We start from the raw sequence: 17978 nt of genomic DNA, 5'->3' as shown, positions 1-17978 counted from the left end.
ATCTCTTCATCACGGCACCTGTTAGTGGGTGGGATATATATGGATTGGTAAGGATTTGAGTGAGACAAGGGCCAGATTGTGATGACTAGACGACTGGGTCAGAGCATCTCCAAAACTGCAGCTCTTGTGGGGTGTTCCTGGTCTACAGTGGTCAGTATCTATCAAAAGTGCTCCAAGGAAGGAACAGTAGTGAACCGGCGACAGGGTCATGAGTGGCCGAGGCTCATTGATGCATGTGGGGAGCGAAGGCTGGCCCGTGTGGTCTGATCCAACAGAGGAGCTACTGTAGCTCAAACTGCTCAAGAAGTTAATGCTGGTTCTGATAGAAAGGTGTCAGAATACACAGTGCATCAGTTTGTTGTGTATGGAGCTGCATAGCTGCAGACCAGTCAGGGTGCCCATGCTGACCCCTGTCCACCTCCGAAAGAGCCAACAGTGAGCATCAGAACTGGACCACGGAGCAATGGAAGAAGGTGGCCTGGTCTGATGAATCACGTTTTCTTTCACATCACGTGGATGGCCGGGTGCATGTGCCTCATTTACCTGGGGAACACATGGCACCAGGATGCACTATGGGAAGTAGGCAAGCCAGGGAGTTGGTGGATGTTCTGCTGGGAAACCTTGGGTCCTGCCATCCATGTGGATGTTACTTTGACACGTACCACCTACCTAAGCATTGTTGCAGATCATGTACACTCTTTAATGGAAAGGGTATTCCCTGGTGGATGTGACCTCTTTCAGCAGGATAATGCTCCTGACACAAAGCAAAAATGGTTCAGGAATGGTTTGAGGAGCACAACAACGAGTTTGAGGTGTTGACTTGGCCTCCAAATCCCCCAGATCTCAATCCAATCGAGCATCTGTGGGATTTGCTGAACAAACAAGTCCGATCCATGGAGGCTCAACCGCGCAACTTACAGGACTTGAAGGATCTGCTGCTAACATCTTGGTGCAGATACCGCAGCACACCTTCAGGGGGACCAACACAATATTAGGAAGCTGGTCATAATGCTATGCCTGATCGGTGTATATTGTACCCTATTTGTGGAAAGTGCCACATTTGAACCAGGAAAGCAATAAAAGAGGTAAAAAATCAGAAAGCACATCACAATTGCGATTTCTATGCGAGATAGTAAACCCTTGTGACCGCAACCTTGCACTATCATTTGATATATGAACATCTGTCTCCTCACATGACACTACATGGTACAGAGAAGACAATTACAGTGCCCTGTGCTGAATTTATAAAGAAAACATCAGATGAAAAATCATATAAAAATGTACATCACTTTATTCCAATCTGTTTTTTATTTTAAGACTTAAGAGTAAAACCAAGTTGTCTTCGTTAAAAAAAAATAAAATATCAATGTTTCTTTTTCAGTAGAAAACGTTTGTGATTTACTGCACTTTTTAGACACAGAAGGAAGGCTGGACAATCCCTTCTCCGGCTAACGTCACATAAGGTCACATCCTGTCTTAACAAAGAAAGAAGGTATGACTAATGACCTTGAGGAAAAGCCTGCTTAGCACCTTTAGGTCCTATCACAGTGGGACAAACAATCCATCCACATATTAGTACAAATAAACATTGAGACAATAACAACAAATTCAACAGATGGATGTACACTTAAAATAATGTTGCTGCTCCCTCTGACGATCTTACATATTTTTGGTTACATTTTTTATGCTTGAAAGTCAGGTCCTTTCCCAAATGTATTATTTTACCGGCCAATTACAGTATGTCCTTATGATTGAAAGAAATGGAGGGCAATGAACTGAAGCAATATTGCTAATTGTTTTGGTTTTATAAGTGATGTCAACATTTGGAAGTGAATATCTGAAGGTCTAAGAGAGAGCATGGTCTTTGAATTAAACATCGGGTCAATGGGAGATAGAATGATGAGTGCATTCCTAGAAGATATGGTGGAACAAGGTGACAAAGTGTTAAATGATGACATTTTTAACCTCGTGATTTCCGACAAAAAATATTAAAGGAATTTTTATAACGTTGATGATTCAGACAGTCGCAATTAGACAGACTTTAGTTTGGACAATACATAGCATATAAGATGTTAAAAGTTTAATCATCATCGTCGTCGTCGTCGTCATCATCGTCATCGTCGTCGTCATCATCGTCATCATCGTCATCGTCGTCGTCGTCATCGTCGTCATCATCGTCGTCGTCATCATCGTCATCATCGTCGTCATCATCATCGTCATCATCGTCGTCATCATCGTCGTCATCATCGTCGTCGTCGTCATCGTCGTCGTCATCATCGTCGTCATCGTCGTCATCATCGTCATCATCATCGTCGTCATCATCATCGTCGTCATCATCGTCATCATCGTCATCATCATCGTCGTCATCATCGTCGTCATCATCGTCGTCATCGTCGTCATCATCATCATCGTCATCATCATCATCATCGTCATCATCATCATCATCGTCATCATCATCAGGATCGATTTTGTTCGATAGCACATCCTCCAGCCAATCCTCCAGCTCATCAGCTGTTGGCATGTCATCATCATCATCCATATCAAACCAGATACTTTCAGCCTGCAGAAGATACGACAGCTCAGTTTGGGTCTCGATGGACACAACATACAACAAATGAAATCCTACAGTGAGAAACTTACATCATCAACCTCCACTACACCAATCTGAGGTGAGGACAGGTCAATGTCGAAGGTCTTCTCCCAATAGGGGACAAGCTGCAAGCCACAGAGACATCCTTAAACTTTGGTGTCCACTTTCACAACAAGGATTATATTTGGAATATCCAATGACTATGCATTTCTAAGTGCAATAAAAGCCATAGGGTTACCAGAGGGAAGTCATCGGGGTCGATCCAGACGATGCTCAGGTCGGGATTTTCGGTGTTATCCTCTGCCACTTCCTTCACAATTTCAAGGAATTCAAAGCCATCTGAAAGAAGCCCAAGAAAATGTCAGAAAACATTCAAGTGAGGAATGACGTTTTAAAATGACAATATAAGCGGCATAATAAAAAGATCTCATACCTGGGTCACCCTCCTCAGCAAAAGCAATGATATGCTCACCATCAAGAGCATCCGCCTGTCAGAACATGATGGTTACAGTACATGAAGGGAAAGATCTAGTGCTTTTCTAATAGTATCAAAATAGTGTACGAACTACTACAAATCATGAGATCACATCTTGGAATACCTTATTAATATCCTTGCTTTGATTTATAATGTGATTTACCGTACATTAGTTTCATCATGTCTAGGTTTCTGATTACATGTGTAAATAGCAGTGCTTGCAAGGCAGCAGTTTTAGGCTTTGCTGAATGATATGGACCCTTTTCACAGACTGCGATGATGCATTTCTGCATTAATTAACTTCATAAATCTAGCTTTTTTATTTTTTTAAAGCTACACCATGTAACTTGGTCCTCTAGCAGTTAAAAATTAAACTGTATATGTCATGCGGAAGATTTTATTTTGTTGCTGTTCAAAGCAACCAGTGGATACGGAGCAGATGGACAAAAATAATTTTTTTTTTGTTGTTGTTTTAACGACTGGTGATTTTTATGAGGTGTGCCGTTTTGAATGCTCAATTTTTCTAATTCATTGTAACAACCAACCTTCAGCTTCACGATTCACATGATACACATTGGCGAATGATGTACGTATGCAATTTGCCTTGAAATCTGTCCTAACTGCTCTTAAATATAAATCATTATCATCATTATCAAAGTGTATTTGGTTAAAGATATGGTTAGTTAGTTAATTTTTTGCATTTACATTAATACATTTCTTACATTAATACAATTTTGTATTTTTTTAATCAAAAAAGGTACATAGTATAGCTATTATTTACATTTATTTACATTTGTATCACTATACTTTTCATTACATACTTTGAATCAGGGCCTAAATCTAACTTTTTGCCACACCTGCCAATGACCAGTGACTAGATTATATATATATATATATATATATATAATTTTTTTTTTTTTTTTTTTTTTACCAGCCATGAAACATAGATTAATCCTTATTAAAGTTATAAAAGTTATGTAGTGCAGTGGGTGATTTTTCTTTGTCTTTTGCTGTTCCATTAACATTAAAAACAAAGACAGCAGCAGGAATATTAGGCTGCTGTCACTTTAAGAGCAAATGCACTGATCCAATATACTGATAAACGAGTTTCTTTCTCAACTGTTTATGTTTACTTAAGACATAACTGACTGTATATGAGTATACTTGCCAAGACAGACATTTTGACATAATTTAGTTTGAATATGTCTATTCAAGCACAAGAAGACGTGAAAGAGAGCACAATTCAGTATCATGTGCCGTCTAAGATGCAGATTTCTGGGCATGCTTCGGATGTTTTTGTGGGTAACGAATTGAGTTTTCTTTCACGTCTTGCGCTTGAATATTTAAATTTGCGAGGCTTAAACTTTTGTGATGATGCAGCACTGGCCCGTCAAATGTCCTGAGCATCGTTCACATTCATATTCACAAAAATATTACCGGCCGACTGGCGATTGACACTGTTTCATATACTCGCCAAAACTGATTTTTACCCGCATTTGGCGCTTGGCGAGTGTTAATTTTAGGCCCTGCTTTGAATTATAGATGTCTAAATCAAGGAGGTCTGTAATACCTGGAGAGAGCTATCCATTAGCATTCCCATTCATCTCAATGGCAGAGTGAAATTATCTACAAGATGAACTTTGAAAAGAGTCTGTTCGAGCTGAATTTATTGTAGCAAACTGTCAAAAAAGAAGAAAAATAGAATGTTTCAGCAATATCAAGCGTTGCCTTGCAAGCACCGTAAAAACGATTGTTTCACTGACACAGCTTCAGCTTACCCAGATCTCATACATGTTGTGCGGCTGCATTTTCCTCAGTGTTGGCCTGCGGAGACATTTTCATTAACGTTCACTGTTGATTTCATTTCTCAATTTAAAGCACTTTTCACATCAGTCAACACACCTGTCATTGTCCTCGATGAATTCAACAAGTTCTTTCTCGCTGTAGGGTTTACCAGGGATGACGACGGGTTCGTCCATGAAGGGCTCATAGAAGTCCACCTCATTCAACTTCAAGCCTAGTTTTGTAGCAACCTGCAAACGGGCATTGCAATGGCTTTGATCGGCTGTCGATTTCAGAGTTTTTTTACTTCAGGGTGAATTGACATGTATAGAAATAAAGGAGCTGCTTTTGAAAATGAATCATGCTGATTTACTTTTAATTTCAATGCAAATATTGTTATACACTACAGCTTCAATCATCTTTAAAGACTGTGGACGCCCATAAAATATTAAAAAAGTTGTCGGAATACATTACCTAAAATGAGTAATCTAGATTACATTACTAACAACAATTTTTGTTATGTAATTTGGAACCAGTAACTGACTACAGTTAATCTACCCAGCACTGATTGTAGATAAAACTAAAAATCACAGAGAAAGTCCAGTCTAATTGGTCAAACTAGGGATGTATAAATTATGATTAGTTACCTTTGGACTAAAGGTGGCAAAGAACTTGATGTGTGGATGAAACTCCTCTGCTGCGTCCTCATATTCTTGGTAGTCTAAAATCACAAGACCACATGTGAACTTCTCAAAATAGTTGACTTATTTCAATTTCGTGGAAAAAATGGCAAAACAATGTATTTCCATTTGGATACGTACGGTCAGATTTCTCGCTCTTGAAGAAGCCCACCAGCTTGATATCCTCCTCAATATTATTGAAACCTTTCAACTCACGCACATTGCTAATGATCTCAACTGGATCCTCAATGACCTGGGAAAAGAGTCAATCAGAAAAGACAGTAAGACATGGGCAAGAAGGAGAACAATGGGGGGGGGAAGGAAAGAGCAGGAAGTAAACTGAAAACATGAGAGATTATTTTTCACGCACATCATAGAGGAACTCCACCAGTGTGTCCGCAGCAAGCTCTCCATCGTACTCAATGACCTCATCCTCAAAGAAGATATAGATACTGTCAGCCTCTTCTAGACCTGAGGAGAACAGAGATGGAAATGAACCTGGGTTTGAGAAATGTCCACCAGAGGTCATAGTTGTTCTTCTGCTGACATGCTAAAGTTTGACAAAAAAGGCATCAAAATAAAGCCTGAAAGAGCAAAAACCAATTTTGTGGATTTCCACAAGAAAACACACAGATCAGATCCAATTACACTTTCATGTCTAGTGCTGTCAAATGATTAATCACATGATTTTTATTGAAAAATGTACAAATATTATACGCTGATGAGGCATAACATTATGACCACCTTCCTAATATTGTGTTGCAGCCAAACCAGCCCTGAACTGTCGAGGCATGGACTCCTCTAGACCCCTGAAGGTGTGCTGTGGTATCTGCACCAAGATGTTAGCAGCAGATCCTTCAAGTCCTGTAAGTTGCGCGGTTGAGCCTCCATGGATCGGATTTGTTTGTTCAGCACATCCCACAGATGCTCGATTGGATTGAGATTTGGAGGCCAAGTCAACAACTTGTTGTTGTGCTCCTCAAACCATTCCTGAACCATTTTTGCTTTGTGGCAAGAGCATTATCCTGCTGAAAGAGGCCACAGCCACCAGGGAATACTGTTTCCATGAAAGGGTGTACATGATCTGCAACAATGCTTAGGTAGGTGGTACGTGTCAAAGTAACATCCACATGGATGGCAGGACCCAATGTTTCCCAGCAGAACATTGGGAAGAAGGCAAGTGTGATGCTTTGGGCATAGTGCAACCTGGTGCCATGTGTTCCCCAGGTAAGCGAAGCACATGCACCCGGCCATCCACGTGATGTAAAAGAAGACCAGGCCACCTTCTTCCATTGCTCCATGGTCCAGTTCTGATGCTCACTGTTGGCTCTTTCGGAGGTGGACAGGGGTCAGCATGGGCACCCTGACTGGTCTGCGGCTATGCAGCTCCATACGCAACAAACTGATGCACTGTGTATTCTGACACCTTTCTATCAGAACCAGCATTAACTTCTTGAGCAGTTTGAGCTACAGTAGCTCGTCTGTTGGATCGGACCACACGGGCCAGCCTTCGCTCCCCACGTGCATCAATGAGCCTCGGCCACTCATGACCCTGTCGCCGGTTCACCACGGTTCCTTCACTAGAGAACTTTTTATAGATACTGACCACTGTAGACCGGGAACACCCCACAAGAGCTGCAGTTTTGGAGATGCTCTGACCCAGTCGTCTAGCCATCACAATTTGGCCCTTGTCAAACTCACCCAAATCCTTACGATTGCCCATTTTTCAAATCAACTTTGAGGACAAAATGTTCACTTGCTGCCTATATTCACCCACTAACAGGTGTCGTGATGAAGAGATAATCAGTGTTATTCACTTCACCTGTCAGTGCTCATAATGTTATGCCTGATCGGTGTGTTATGTACAGCATGTCACATGACAAGAGTGTTTTTTGAAGATACTTACCTAGTTTCTTGGCAACAGCTTTGTCTGTCTTCTCATCAAGTAGGCCAATTCCGATGTCCTCGTCATCAAGATCCTCCAGGACTTGTGCAGCAAGCTGTGTAACAAAAAAAAATATTTAATGTCCTTCAGCTTCTTCAAACAGCATGTGTGATTTGGTTGAGATGTTTAAAAGCATGTTAGTGGTCCCCCTAATAACTGTGTTGAGAGTTCCTGTGGAAACACTAAGGTAAGGTGGCTTCTTGTTTTAATCTTAGTTGGGGATGGCATTTTGTCAGCCCAAACATTATGTATTTATTATCAAACTGAGAGCTGGTTTTGGTAGCTAAGTACAAACACACTGTGTTGGACAAGGACAGCACATTTGTTTTTGGACTGCACAGATATTTCAGGCTCTGCTGTAAGAACTGTAGTTAGTTTCTTCCACAGTCTTACATCCATAAAAGCCATCATCAGGAGCGCTGCCCCTGCACTTTCTAAATCGGTGTGAAACTTGACCCCATATGATGGACAGCTGTCTCCACCAATCGCAGAGCTACATGTGCCTGCTGAGCCGGAGTAACAGGGTGCTGGGGTGGTGACAGGTGCACAAAATCATTTCTCCAAACATCTGAAACAAATGAAATAAATGCCCTTGCATTCCTATATGTAGAATATGTAATGTATATGTAGAATAGGACATATATGTAACTTCCAAACTTGATTTTTTTTCTTCCATGCAACACAAAAGGAGAAACAATGCAATCTCCATGCAATTACTATACACTGGGACCGCTTTTAAACTTCAAAAATGATGCAAAAGTGGCATAAGCATGTTTCATGTGACATGCACACTGTATTTGAGGTCTTTTAATGTCATTCTGATGTCATCATAGCTTTTCACGAAAAACAGACTGAACTTTAATTGGTTTTTCACTGATAATTTTCCCCTCCAGTGAGCTGTTGATGCATACCCAGCTAATGAATATATATTCTAAGAACACATGTTCCCATTACATTATGAAATTATAATTTCTAAAAGTTCTCTGCACATTCGAAATGTCCAGTTTTTCAAATGTTTTAAAACTTTCTTTTTTTTATGCAAGTGTTAAGGGAAAAAAAAATATGAGAACATTACTCAGAAAATTCAGAAACATTTAAAAAACATTACATGACATCCAAATAAAAGTAAAAAAAAAAAAACAAAAAAAAACTTTATGAACAATGTATAAATAACATTTTTGTGGTAAGATTTTGAGAACATTTTTAAAGACCCAAAGTTCTAGTATTAATGTTACTGGGAGAATGTTCATAACTTTGAGAGAACTTTGCCAGAATATTAGCCAAAGTTCTGGAAACGTTACGAACGTGGATATCTAAGCATACATATCTCATTCAACTACTTCAGATGTCAATACATCCACCATTTTTGCTGAACAGTCAATATTTCAGATGCCGCTCATCACTCACACTAACAACATAAGCAATTTTCTTTTTTATTTACCACATGCAAAATTATCAAACATTAATGAACTAAATCCTGTGAAAATAGATCTTCTAAAGACTATTATTGTAGATATTAATATTCTTAGGTATAAATAACCAGGGTGAAGATGCAAAGTCAACTTGCTCTTGAGTGTTCACAGACTGGTTTTGACCGTTCCAATATGGAGGACAGCAATGCACCTTATGCAATATCTATGCGTTAACTACTGTGACCAAATAGAGTGAATAAATGAATCAGAACGTATCCTTCAGATCAACTGAATCATTGAAGAGATCTGTCTCATAATTCATGAATTACAAATGGCTAAATGAGATCGTTTTTGAATAATGAATTACATTTTCAGTCTGAGACTTGAAATTTAGTGCATGGGTTTTATGGACTGCATTTATATTATTTTTAGGACTTTTTATCATTTTTGAAGCTTGAAAGCTTCAGTTCTCATTCTTTGTAATTGCACAGAAAACAAGATCACAGTAAATGGATTTTTATCCTTTCGAGTTCCAAAGAAGAAGAAAAAAAGAACCATGCAGATTTGGAGCAACTTGTGGGTACGTAAACAAAATTTTAATTTTGGGGTGATGTTGCAGGTCCATAAATCCAATTTTTAAAAATGTTTCTGTCTAAATTCTGAAATATTTTTTTGAGAAAGAATCAGATTTTTTTTTTTTTTATTTAAGTGTTCTTTTAATTTGTTTAAATTATTTGTCTGAGAATTTCATACAAGTTCTTCCAGCTTGTCTCTGTAATATTATCAGCAATATTTGAGTGATAACTCTTCTCTTTGTTAATGTGCTCGATAATAGAATAATGTCCTTAGAACAATCTCAAGGTTTAGTCCAATGCATCAGTGCAACATATTAGCATTAAAGGGGGTAAATAGGTCTGTTAAATGAACCTTAGGCTAAACTCAGCTAAAGGCCGAATAGACCACGGCTATATAAGGTGACCCACAAAAAGCCATGAGTCAACAAGAGAAGATTTTTGCAATGAAGCAGAGATACAGTTTGCTCATCACAAATCAGACATTTAATCATAAACACAGCCATGGGGTAACGTCAAGTCAAGAAGTCAGATGAAGTCAACGTGCCTTTCTTTTTCCTCTTTATATCTCTTCCAATCATATCTTTCCAATCCAGTATATAATTATCAATTAAAAAATAACCACTAAATCTAAACATGGCCTCCTAAGAACAGAACTGAGAACAAACTCTATAACTGAGTCCTCTCAGAGTATTTATTAGCCAACATAAATATTTGCTGTTTTATTAAGGAAATATAACCAGAAACACCCAAGGCTGGGTTGATGTAAATGAGAGCATACAAGTGTTTCTATAAGGGCAGAAAGCAGATCTTCAGTTATGAAGCATCACAGCGGCCTGTGCCACACAAACAGCTATGACAGCAGAGCCGTCTATAATTAGAGCTGCTGAAGAGACCAACCGGGACTATTTTGGCGAGGTGGTGGTGACGTTCAGGTTCCTGGGATCCGCTGACAGGTACAGTACTGCGCCCAACACTCAGTACTCTCAGCCGACACTGCAGATTTCATGCTAGGACCTCCTGAGCTCACGCAGCACTCAAGCTGTTAGTGTAACTCACGTAACAGTACAACAGCGCTGGACTACTGTGTATTCAGGAGCAAAGCCACATACAAAAAGTGCACAGGGTGCGTCTCAATTAGCTCAGTAGTCAGGGCACTGATTAGGGAGTCGGCCATTTTAAGGGCTGTCTCAACTGCAAAATCCACCCAGTGCACTGAAACTCTCACCGCCACAATCCACTGTGAAAACCACTTCTTAAAGGGATAGTTCACCCAAAAATGAAAATTCTGTCATCATTTACTCATCCTCAAGTTGTTCCAAACTCGTATGAATTTCTTTCTTTCTTCTTTCATTTAAAAAATGTAGGTAGCCAAACATTTCCGTATATACTTACATAGTATAGAAAAAAGTTGATGGACGTCAATGGGGTCAATTGACTGTTAGGTTACCGACATTCTTCAAAATATCTTCTTTTGTGTTCAGCAGAAGAAAGACAGATTTGGAACAAGTTGAGGGTGAGTAAATCATTTTCATTTTTGGGTGAACTATGCCTTTAACTAAAGTTCTGAAGCGTGAAACATAAATCGCGTGAGCCAACTCAACTCAAAAAACAACCGTAATTTAATTATATTTCATCATAAACATACGCTGTTAAACAGGTACATATTCTAGCTAACATTTATAATTAATTTACGACTAAAATGTTTTACATGCAACAATCAAAGTATTTATTATAATGTGCTTTATATAACATAACACCCATGCATTGTGGTGATCTAGCGAATGAGCTTTGGAGATTAATATTTTGTATATAAAGTGGTAAATTATTTTGCTTGCATCGCTTCATAAGATTGAGGTTAAACCACTGGAGTCACTTGGATTAATGATTTCTTTACTACCTTTCTGGGGCTTGAAAGTGGTAGTTGCGTAGACTTTCAATGGAGGAACAGAAATCTCAGATTTCATCAAAAAAATCTTTATTTGTGTTCTGAACATGAACAAAGGTCTTACATATGGAAGAGGATTAGGGCCAAGCAATAATAAAAAAATAAAACCATCTCGAGATTAAAGCTTTTAAATTTTGAGAAAAAACTCGTTAAATTTCAAGAAAAAAGTCGAAATAAAATGTTGAGAATAAACTCGTTAAATTACGAGAAAAAAACTCGTTAAATTTCGTGAAAAAAGTCAAGATTAAATGTTGAGAATAAACTTGTTAAATTACGAGAAAAAAGTCATTAAATTACGAGAACAAATTCATTAAATTATGAGAAAAATGTCATTAAATATCAAGAAAAAAGTCGAGATAAAATGTTGAGAATAAACTCATTAAATTATGAGAACAAATTTGTTAAAATATGAGAAAAAAGTCGTTAAATTACCAGAACAAATTCGTTAAATTATGAGAACAAATTCTTAAATTACGAGAATTTGTTTTCGTAATTTAATGAGTTTATTCTCAACATTTTATCTCAACTTTTTTCTTGTAATTTAACGACATTTCTCTCATAATTTAACAAATTTGTTCTCGTAATTTAACAACTTTTTTCTCGTATTTTAACGAGTTTTTTTCTCGTAATTTAACGAGTTTATTCTCAACATTTTATCTTGACTTTTTTCTTGAAATTTAACAATTTTTTTTTCGTAATTTAATGAATTTATTCTCAAAATTTTATCTCAACCTTTTTCTCATAATTTAACGACTTTTTTCTCATAATTTAATGAATTTGTTTTCATAATTTAAAAACTTTTTTCTCATAATTTAACGTTTTTTTCTCATAATTTAACGACTTTTTTCTCATAATTTAATGAGTTTATTCTCAACATTTTATCTCAACTTTTTTCTCGAAATTTAACGACATTTCTCTCATAATTTAACAAATTTGTTCTCGTAATTTAACAACTTTTTTCTCGTATTTTAATGAGTTTTGTTCTCGTAATTTAAGTAGTTTAAGTAGTTTATTCTCAACCTTTTTCTCAAAATTTAACAAGTTTTTTCTCGAAATTTAACAACTTTATTCTCGAGATGGATTTATTTTTTTTATTATTGCTTGGCCCTAATCCTCTTCCATACTTACAGGTGTGGAACGACATGAAGAATTTTCATTTTTGGGTGATTTATTCCTTTAAAGTAATTGCTAAAATTACAAGAAAGAATGCGAATGCGCAGGCGCGTAATCCTTTGTTAGTAATTTTCGTAGATCAGTGTGAACGGGATAGTTTTGATAACGTTGTCATATGTACAAAGACAAAACTTTTCCATTTTTAGTACATCGTGTAAATGTACCCTAAACTGAAAAATAAAAATAACGCTAATTCATTTTAAATATTAATATAATATAATAGCATCAGACTGTCCTCCCAAAAAACAACCTTATAGGTTTCAAGCACCTTATTATGACCTATATTTACGTTTTAAAGTCATATGCCCTTTAGCTGGCGTAAAAATAATGACAGTGTCATGTTACGTCTGTCGTCATGAAATGACGTATGAGTGTCGTTTACAATCAAAATGCGTGTTAATTTAAATGCAACTTGTGGACCTTTTACACATTACTCCTATTTCAATTTAGCAAAACTCTTTTTTTTTTACATTTTTTTTTTTATTAACGGCTACACCCACCCCCACCCCTAAACCTACCCTTAGTGATTTATAATGCATATACACTTTATGAGCACATGCGTTCCCTGGGATTGAACCCATGATCACATGATCACACGATTGCATATTGTTATATATTGTAATGCTCTGTCAATCGAGCTACGCGAAACCCGAAATATGACGCAGATAAAAGGGAACAATGCATTAAAATGAAAGTGTCCTGTTGTCGATAGGGGTGCAACTTTAGCAAACGCTCCTATGGGTTGTATTTCAGGGAATTGACAAACAACCTATATGGGCGTATTGGTTGGAGAACATGTTGCACCTTTCAGATAAACATACTACTTGTGATGTGGACAGTGCCACAGGCAATCCCAATCAAGCACACTAGAAAACTTCAGCATCTTCTCAGCAGGCAGAACCACCCCGTGTGGTCAAAAGGTTACACCATCGTTTAGCCATGCTGTCACCTCCTGGATTCAACAGTGCTCAGATGTTATTAAGAACTTTCTGTGCAGGTCTCAGTGCAATGTATTGTGTTTATTGAGTGGGATTAGTAGTTTAAATGAGCGAATGTAAGTACTTCTAAGGCTAAATCTCAGTCTAAATGCTGACAGATTTCTGTTGGACTTTGTGTTTTGGGAGTAGGGCAAGAACAGACTATCCCCTGACCTTTTAACTTTCACCATAAAGTGGTGTTTATAATGATAATAATTATTTATTTGATACAATTTATGTATAAAAGTAGTCTTGGTTCCTGAGTTTAACATTGTTTTGTTAACATTGTTTATTATAATATATCATCAGTGCATTATACACAACCTTTATTCTTAACAGGCCTATGATGTAAGGGTAATGTGTGCCTATTTTAAAGATTGTATTGCCTATTTAGAGGCCTGATGGCTGTGGGTGCGTCTCAATCAACTCCCTACAGCTCCCTAGGTCGTGAAACAGTATATTTTGTACGTGAATTCGGGCACTGGTAAAGACAGTAATACTCAATACACATTGTGATGGTGACATGACAACATCCTCATTGTACAACGAAACTACTGGTATTTCAACAGCAGAACTGATATTGTTCATTTAATTGTTGACGCGAGACCAGACGTTGCGTGAAGTACGCACATTGGAGATTAAAGGGTTAGTTCACCCAAAAATGCAAATTCTGTCATTAATTACTCACCCTTATGTCGTTCCACACCTGTAAGTCCTTCGTTCATCTTCAGAACACAAATTAAGATATTTTTGATGAAATCCGATGGCTCAGTGAGGCCTCACTGAGAAAGATAATTAACACTTTCAATGCCCAGAAAAGTACTAAAGACATATTTAAAACAGTTCATGTGACTGCAGTGGTTCAACCTTAATTTTATAAAGTGACAAGAATACTTTTTGTGCGCTAAAAAAAACAAAATTTCAAAACATTCGATTTCAAAACACTGCTTCATGAAGCTTTGAAGCTTTACGAATCTTTTGTTTCGAATCAGTGGTTCAGAGCGTGTATCAAACTGCCAAAGTCACGCCCCCCAGTGGTGAACCATTGAAATTTCGAAACACTTGAGGCAGGAACACACCAAGCCGACGGTCGGTCGTCGGGCAGTTTTTGCTCGTCGGCTGACTAAGTTTTCTCAATGTGTTCCGACTCCGTCGGCTGAAGTTGGTCCTAGTTGTCCTAATTGCCATCGGAACTTGTCGGTTCGTTGGCCATCTGATCATTCTGATTGGCTGTTCAACTACTGCCACCTGCTGGTACGGAAAGGTATTTCATCTTACGCAAGCGCAGAACTGACGTGCTACTTGGCCGTTTGCTGTCAAGCGTCGGTTTGGTGTGTCAGGACAACTTTGGACACAGACGCTGCCAACGTGAGCCAACCCCGCAGTCTGCTTTCATCGCCACTAGTTCGTCAGAGTCGGCTTGGTGTGTTCTGGGCTTTATGACGTAACGAAGCCTCGTTTACTGAAATCACATGATACACGATCTGAACCACTGATTTTTGAGCTTCGAACTTTCATGAAGCAGTGTTTTGAAATCACCCATCTCTAGATATTGTTGAATAAAGTCATTATTTAGTTTTTTTTTGGCACACAAAAAGTATTCTCATTGCTTCATAACATTAAGGTTGAACCACTGTAGTCACATGAACTGTTTTAAATAAGTCTTTAGTAGCTTTCTGGGCATCTGAAAGTGTTAATTATCTTGCTGGCAATGCAGGCCTCACTGAGCCATTGGATTTCATCAAAAATATCTTAATTTTTTGTTCCTAAGATGTACGAAGATCTTACAGGTGTGGAACGGTATTCAGTAATAAATGACAGAATTTTCATTTTTGGGTGAACTAACCCTTTAAAATTTTGTAAATAAAGTGGTCAATTATGTTTTTTTTGTGCAAACAAAGTACTTGCGTCATTTCATAAAATTGAGGTTAAACCACTGTAGTCACGTCAATTAGTTTTATGATCTTTTTGTGAACTTTTTGAAGCGTCAAAGTGGTATTTGCGTAGCTGTCAATGAAGGGACAGAAATCTCTCAGATTTCATTAAAAATATCTTAATTGTGTTCTGAAGATGAACGAAGGTCTTGCAGGTTTGGAAAGACATGAGAGTAAGTAATTAATGACAGAAATTTAATTTCATTTAAACTATCCTTTTAATAGTTTAGTAATAGTTATAGTTAACAATAACAACACTGTTGTCAATCTTCTTATGCAATCTAATACAGTGTTACCCCTGATCTGTCATTCAGGCCCTATGCATACTGTACTATTATTAATCAGCAAAAGCCAGCAGCTGACAATTTGGTGATGTATACCATGTGCTACGTATAGCATAAACACACAGCTGCTGTGACACTGTAAGAACTTGAGACCCGTTGCATGTTTTCAATCTTTGAACCAATGAGACAGCATGAAAATATCAGAACTGATGCTTCAAAAAGCTATCTTACATTACATATCCTTTTTTAGCATTAGTTTCGGTGTCCGCATATGGGCCTGTCGACAAACCCAAAGTGAAAATGTACTGAGATGAAACCAGAAAAGCAAATTCCTTTGAAAAACGACCCATCCGAGCTCATGCCCAGGGTGCAAATTTACTGTGTGGTGCATCAGCACATTTCTCATGATAGATGCCATAGTCCAGATTGTTCCCAAGGCCACACATTCCCCAGGCTCTGGTGGAGAGCTTTTCCTTCTGATCCAGAGCAAAGCCACAGAAAGTCTATATGATTTTTTATTGAGTTTCTAATTGTCCTCTATCAAGGCTGAGCAATCAAAAACTATGGCAACTAATAAAGGCTATAGAAGAATTACTGTTTCAGCCATCGGAAGAAAATCAACACATCAGTGCAAACAACAAATTTAAAGTGCCATGCAACTCTGTTTACTGTTAATGTAACTTTCCGTGAACTACGAGAGCAGAACTATGAAGTGCCGGAAGCAAAAGACTACATGCTATAAAAAGCTGCACAGTAATTCCTGCTGCACTGCTCAGCAGTTTACTGGTTTGAGTCTTTGACTGACACTGTTCAAGGAGCATCTCATTTGACTACTAGATAAATATGTAGTTTTGCATTATGGTTAAATTTAACATGTATATTTAGAACCTGCTATCAATCTATCATCTATCTGTCCGTCCGTCGGTCCGTCGGTTGGATACATTTTTAGGATGTACTTGACAAGAGTTAAATTAAGACTTTATACAACAACCTGTGTTATTTTAGTATACTATACTATTAATATTTTATTATTTTTATATATTTTTTAGTTTTACATTTTAAACTTTTTATTAGAAAAACCTTTATTAGATTTTTACAAATATTTATTTTTATTTCACTTTTAGTAAATTAGGTACTTAAATGTACGTTTACGTTTTTTAAATTGCACAAATATTCATATTTTACAGCAGTGAAATTAACTAAAATCAGTTTTAGGTAAAAAAAAAAAAAAAAAAAAAAAAAAAAGGTTATGACATTGATTCACAAGCATTTATGTGCAAATATTTTCTGTTCTTATTAAAACATTGCAAATAATATGTCCGCTAGAGTGAAGACTTTAAAAGTTAGTGTGCATTTAAATTCCTATTTCGGTAAGCAACAACAAATCTGACAATCCGTCTCTAACGGACAAATCCTATGATTTTTGTCATCTAAACTGGTCCTTTCACAGATGACTTGAGTAAAGGATCTTCATTAGCATCTATGCTTCACAACTGCCCAAAGTTACACTGGTTCCAGCTGCCCCTCCCTCCCTTCTGTCCGATTTCTGAGTCAAACCCACCTCAAGGGCCAGCTCCTCAATCTGAAACTGTTTCTGGGCGACTCTGCTGGATCCTACGTACTCATGGTAGTACACCACCATCACGTCATATTTCTTCATCACAGACTTGTAATTCTTGGCATTAAGATCGTGAACGCGGTCCTTTCCATCGTACTCAGGGATGTCCATACCTTTCTGGCCCCATGACAGCTGCCCGAAGGTCAGAAGGAGCCCAAGGAACACTAGGTTCCACTTCATGATTCAATATACTTAAGTAGGGAAAACTGTAGTTCCAATGAATTTAAAACAAATCAACTAAATACTTCATAAAATTAAATTAGAAAGGACCTGTGATCCCCGCCACCCAGAACAGACAAGACCAAGTCCTGAGGCCCCCTGTATGAAACCCCTACACACGGGTAAAAGAGACGAGCAACAGGGTCGAGAGCGTTTTAGGGGGTGGGATCAGGTGGGTGCATTAGAGAGAGAGAGAGATTGATATGAGAGAGAGGGGGCTGCTAAAAAAGACATTTTCTTCATGCAGTGAGCCAGACTGGAGATCACAGCAAGGCAAAGTATAGAATTAGTTCAACTTTTAAGGAAACAAAGTTTGCGCACAACATTGGGCAACAAAATCTGAAGCGTGAATGAAAGATCATAAAGAAT

The 17978-nt window shown here is 37.8% G+C and overlaps 1 protein-coding gene across 1 annotated transcript; it reads right to left on the bottom strand.

Annotated features, from left to right (window-relative positions):
• Positions 1-1232: 1232 nt before the first annotated feature.
• Positions 1233-17736, bottom strand: casq1a (calsequestrin 1a). Its single transcript, XM_067363771.1, has 11 exons — positions 17334-17736; positions 7434-7527; positions 5898-5998; positions 5669-5780; positions 5495-5568; positions 4968-5098; positions 4844-4889; positions 3024-3078; positions 2829-2929; positions 2641-2715; positions 1233-2560 (listed from the first exon to the last, which is right to left on the bottom strand). Exons 1-11 carry the CDS (start codon positions 17568-17570, stop codon positions 2081-2083), a joined length of 1506 nt encoding a protein of 501 aa, XP_067219872.1. The 5' UTR covers positions 17571-17736; the 3' UTR covers positions 1233-2080.
• Positions 17737-17978: the final 242 nt, after the last annotated feature.

Source organism: Chanodichthys erythropterus, chromosome 16 (assembly GCF_024489055.1).
Source record: "Chanodichthys erythropterus isolate Z2021 chromosome 16, ASM2448905v1, whole genome shotgun sequence".
Classification (NCBI taxonomy): domain Eukaryota; kingdom Metazoa; phylum Chordata; class Actinopteri; order Cypriniformes; family Xenocyprididae; genus Chanodichthys; species Chanodichthys erythropterus.
Note: the sequence above shows the minus strand (reverse complement) of the source record. Positions and strands in the feature narration are given on the sequence as shown.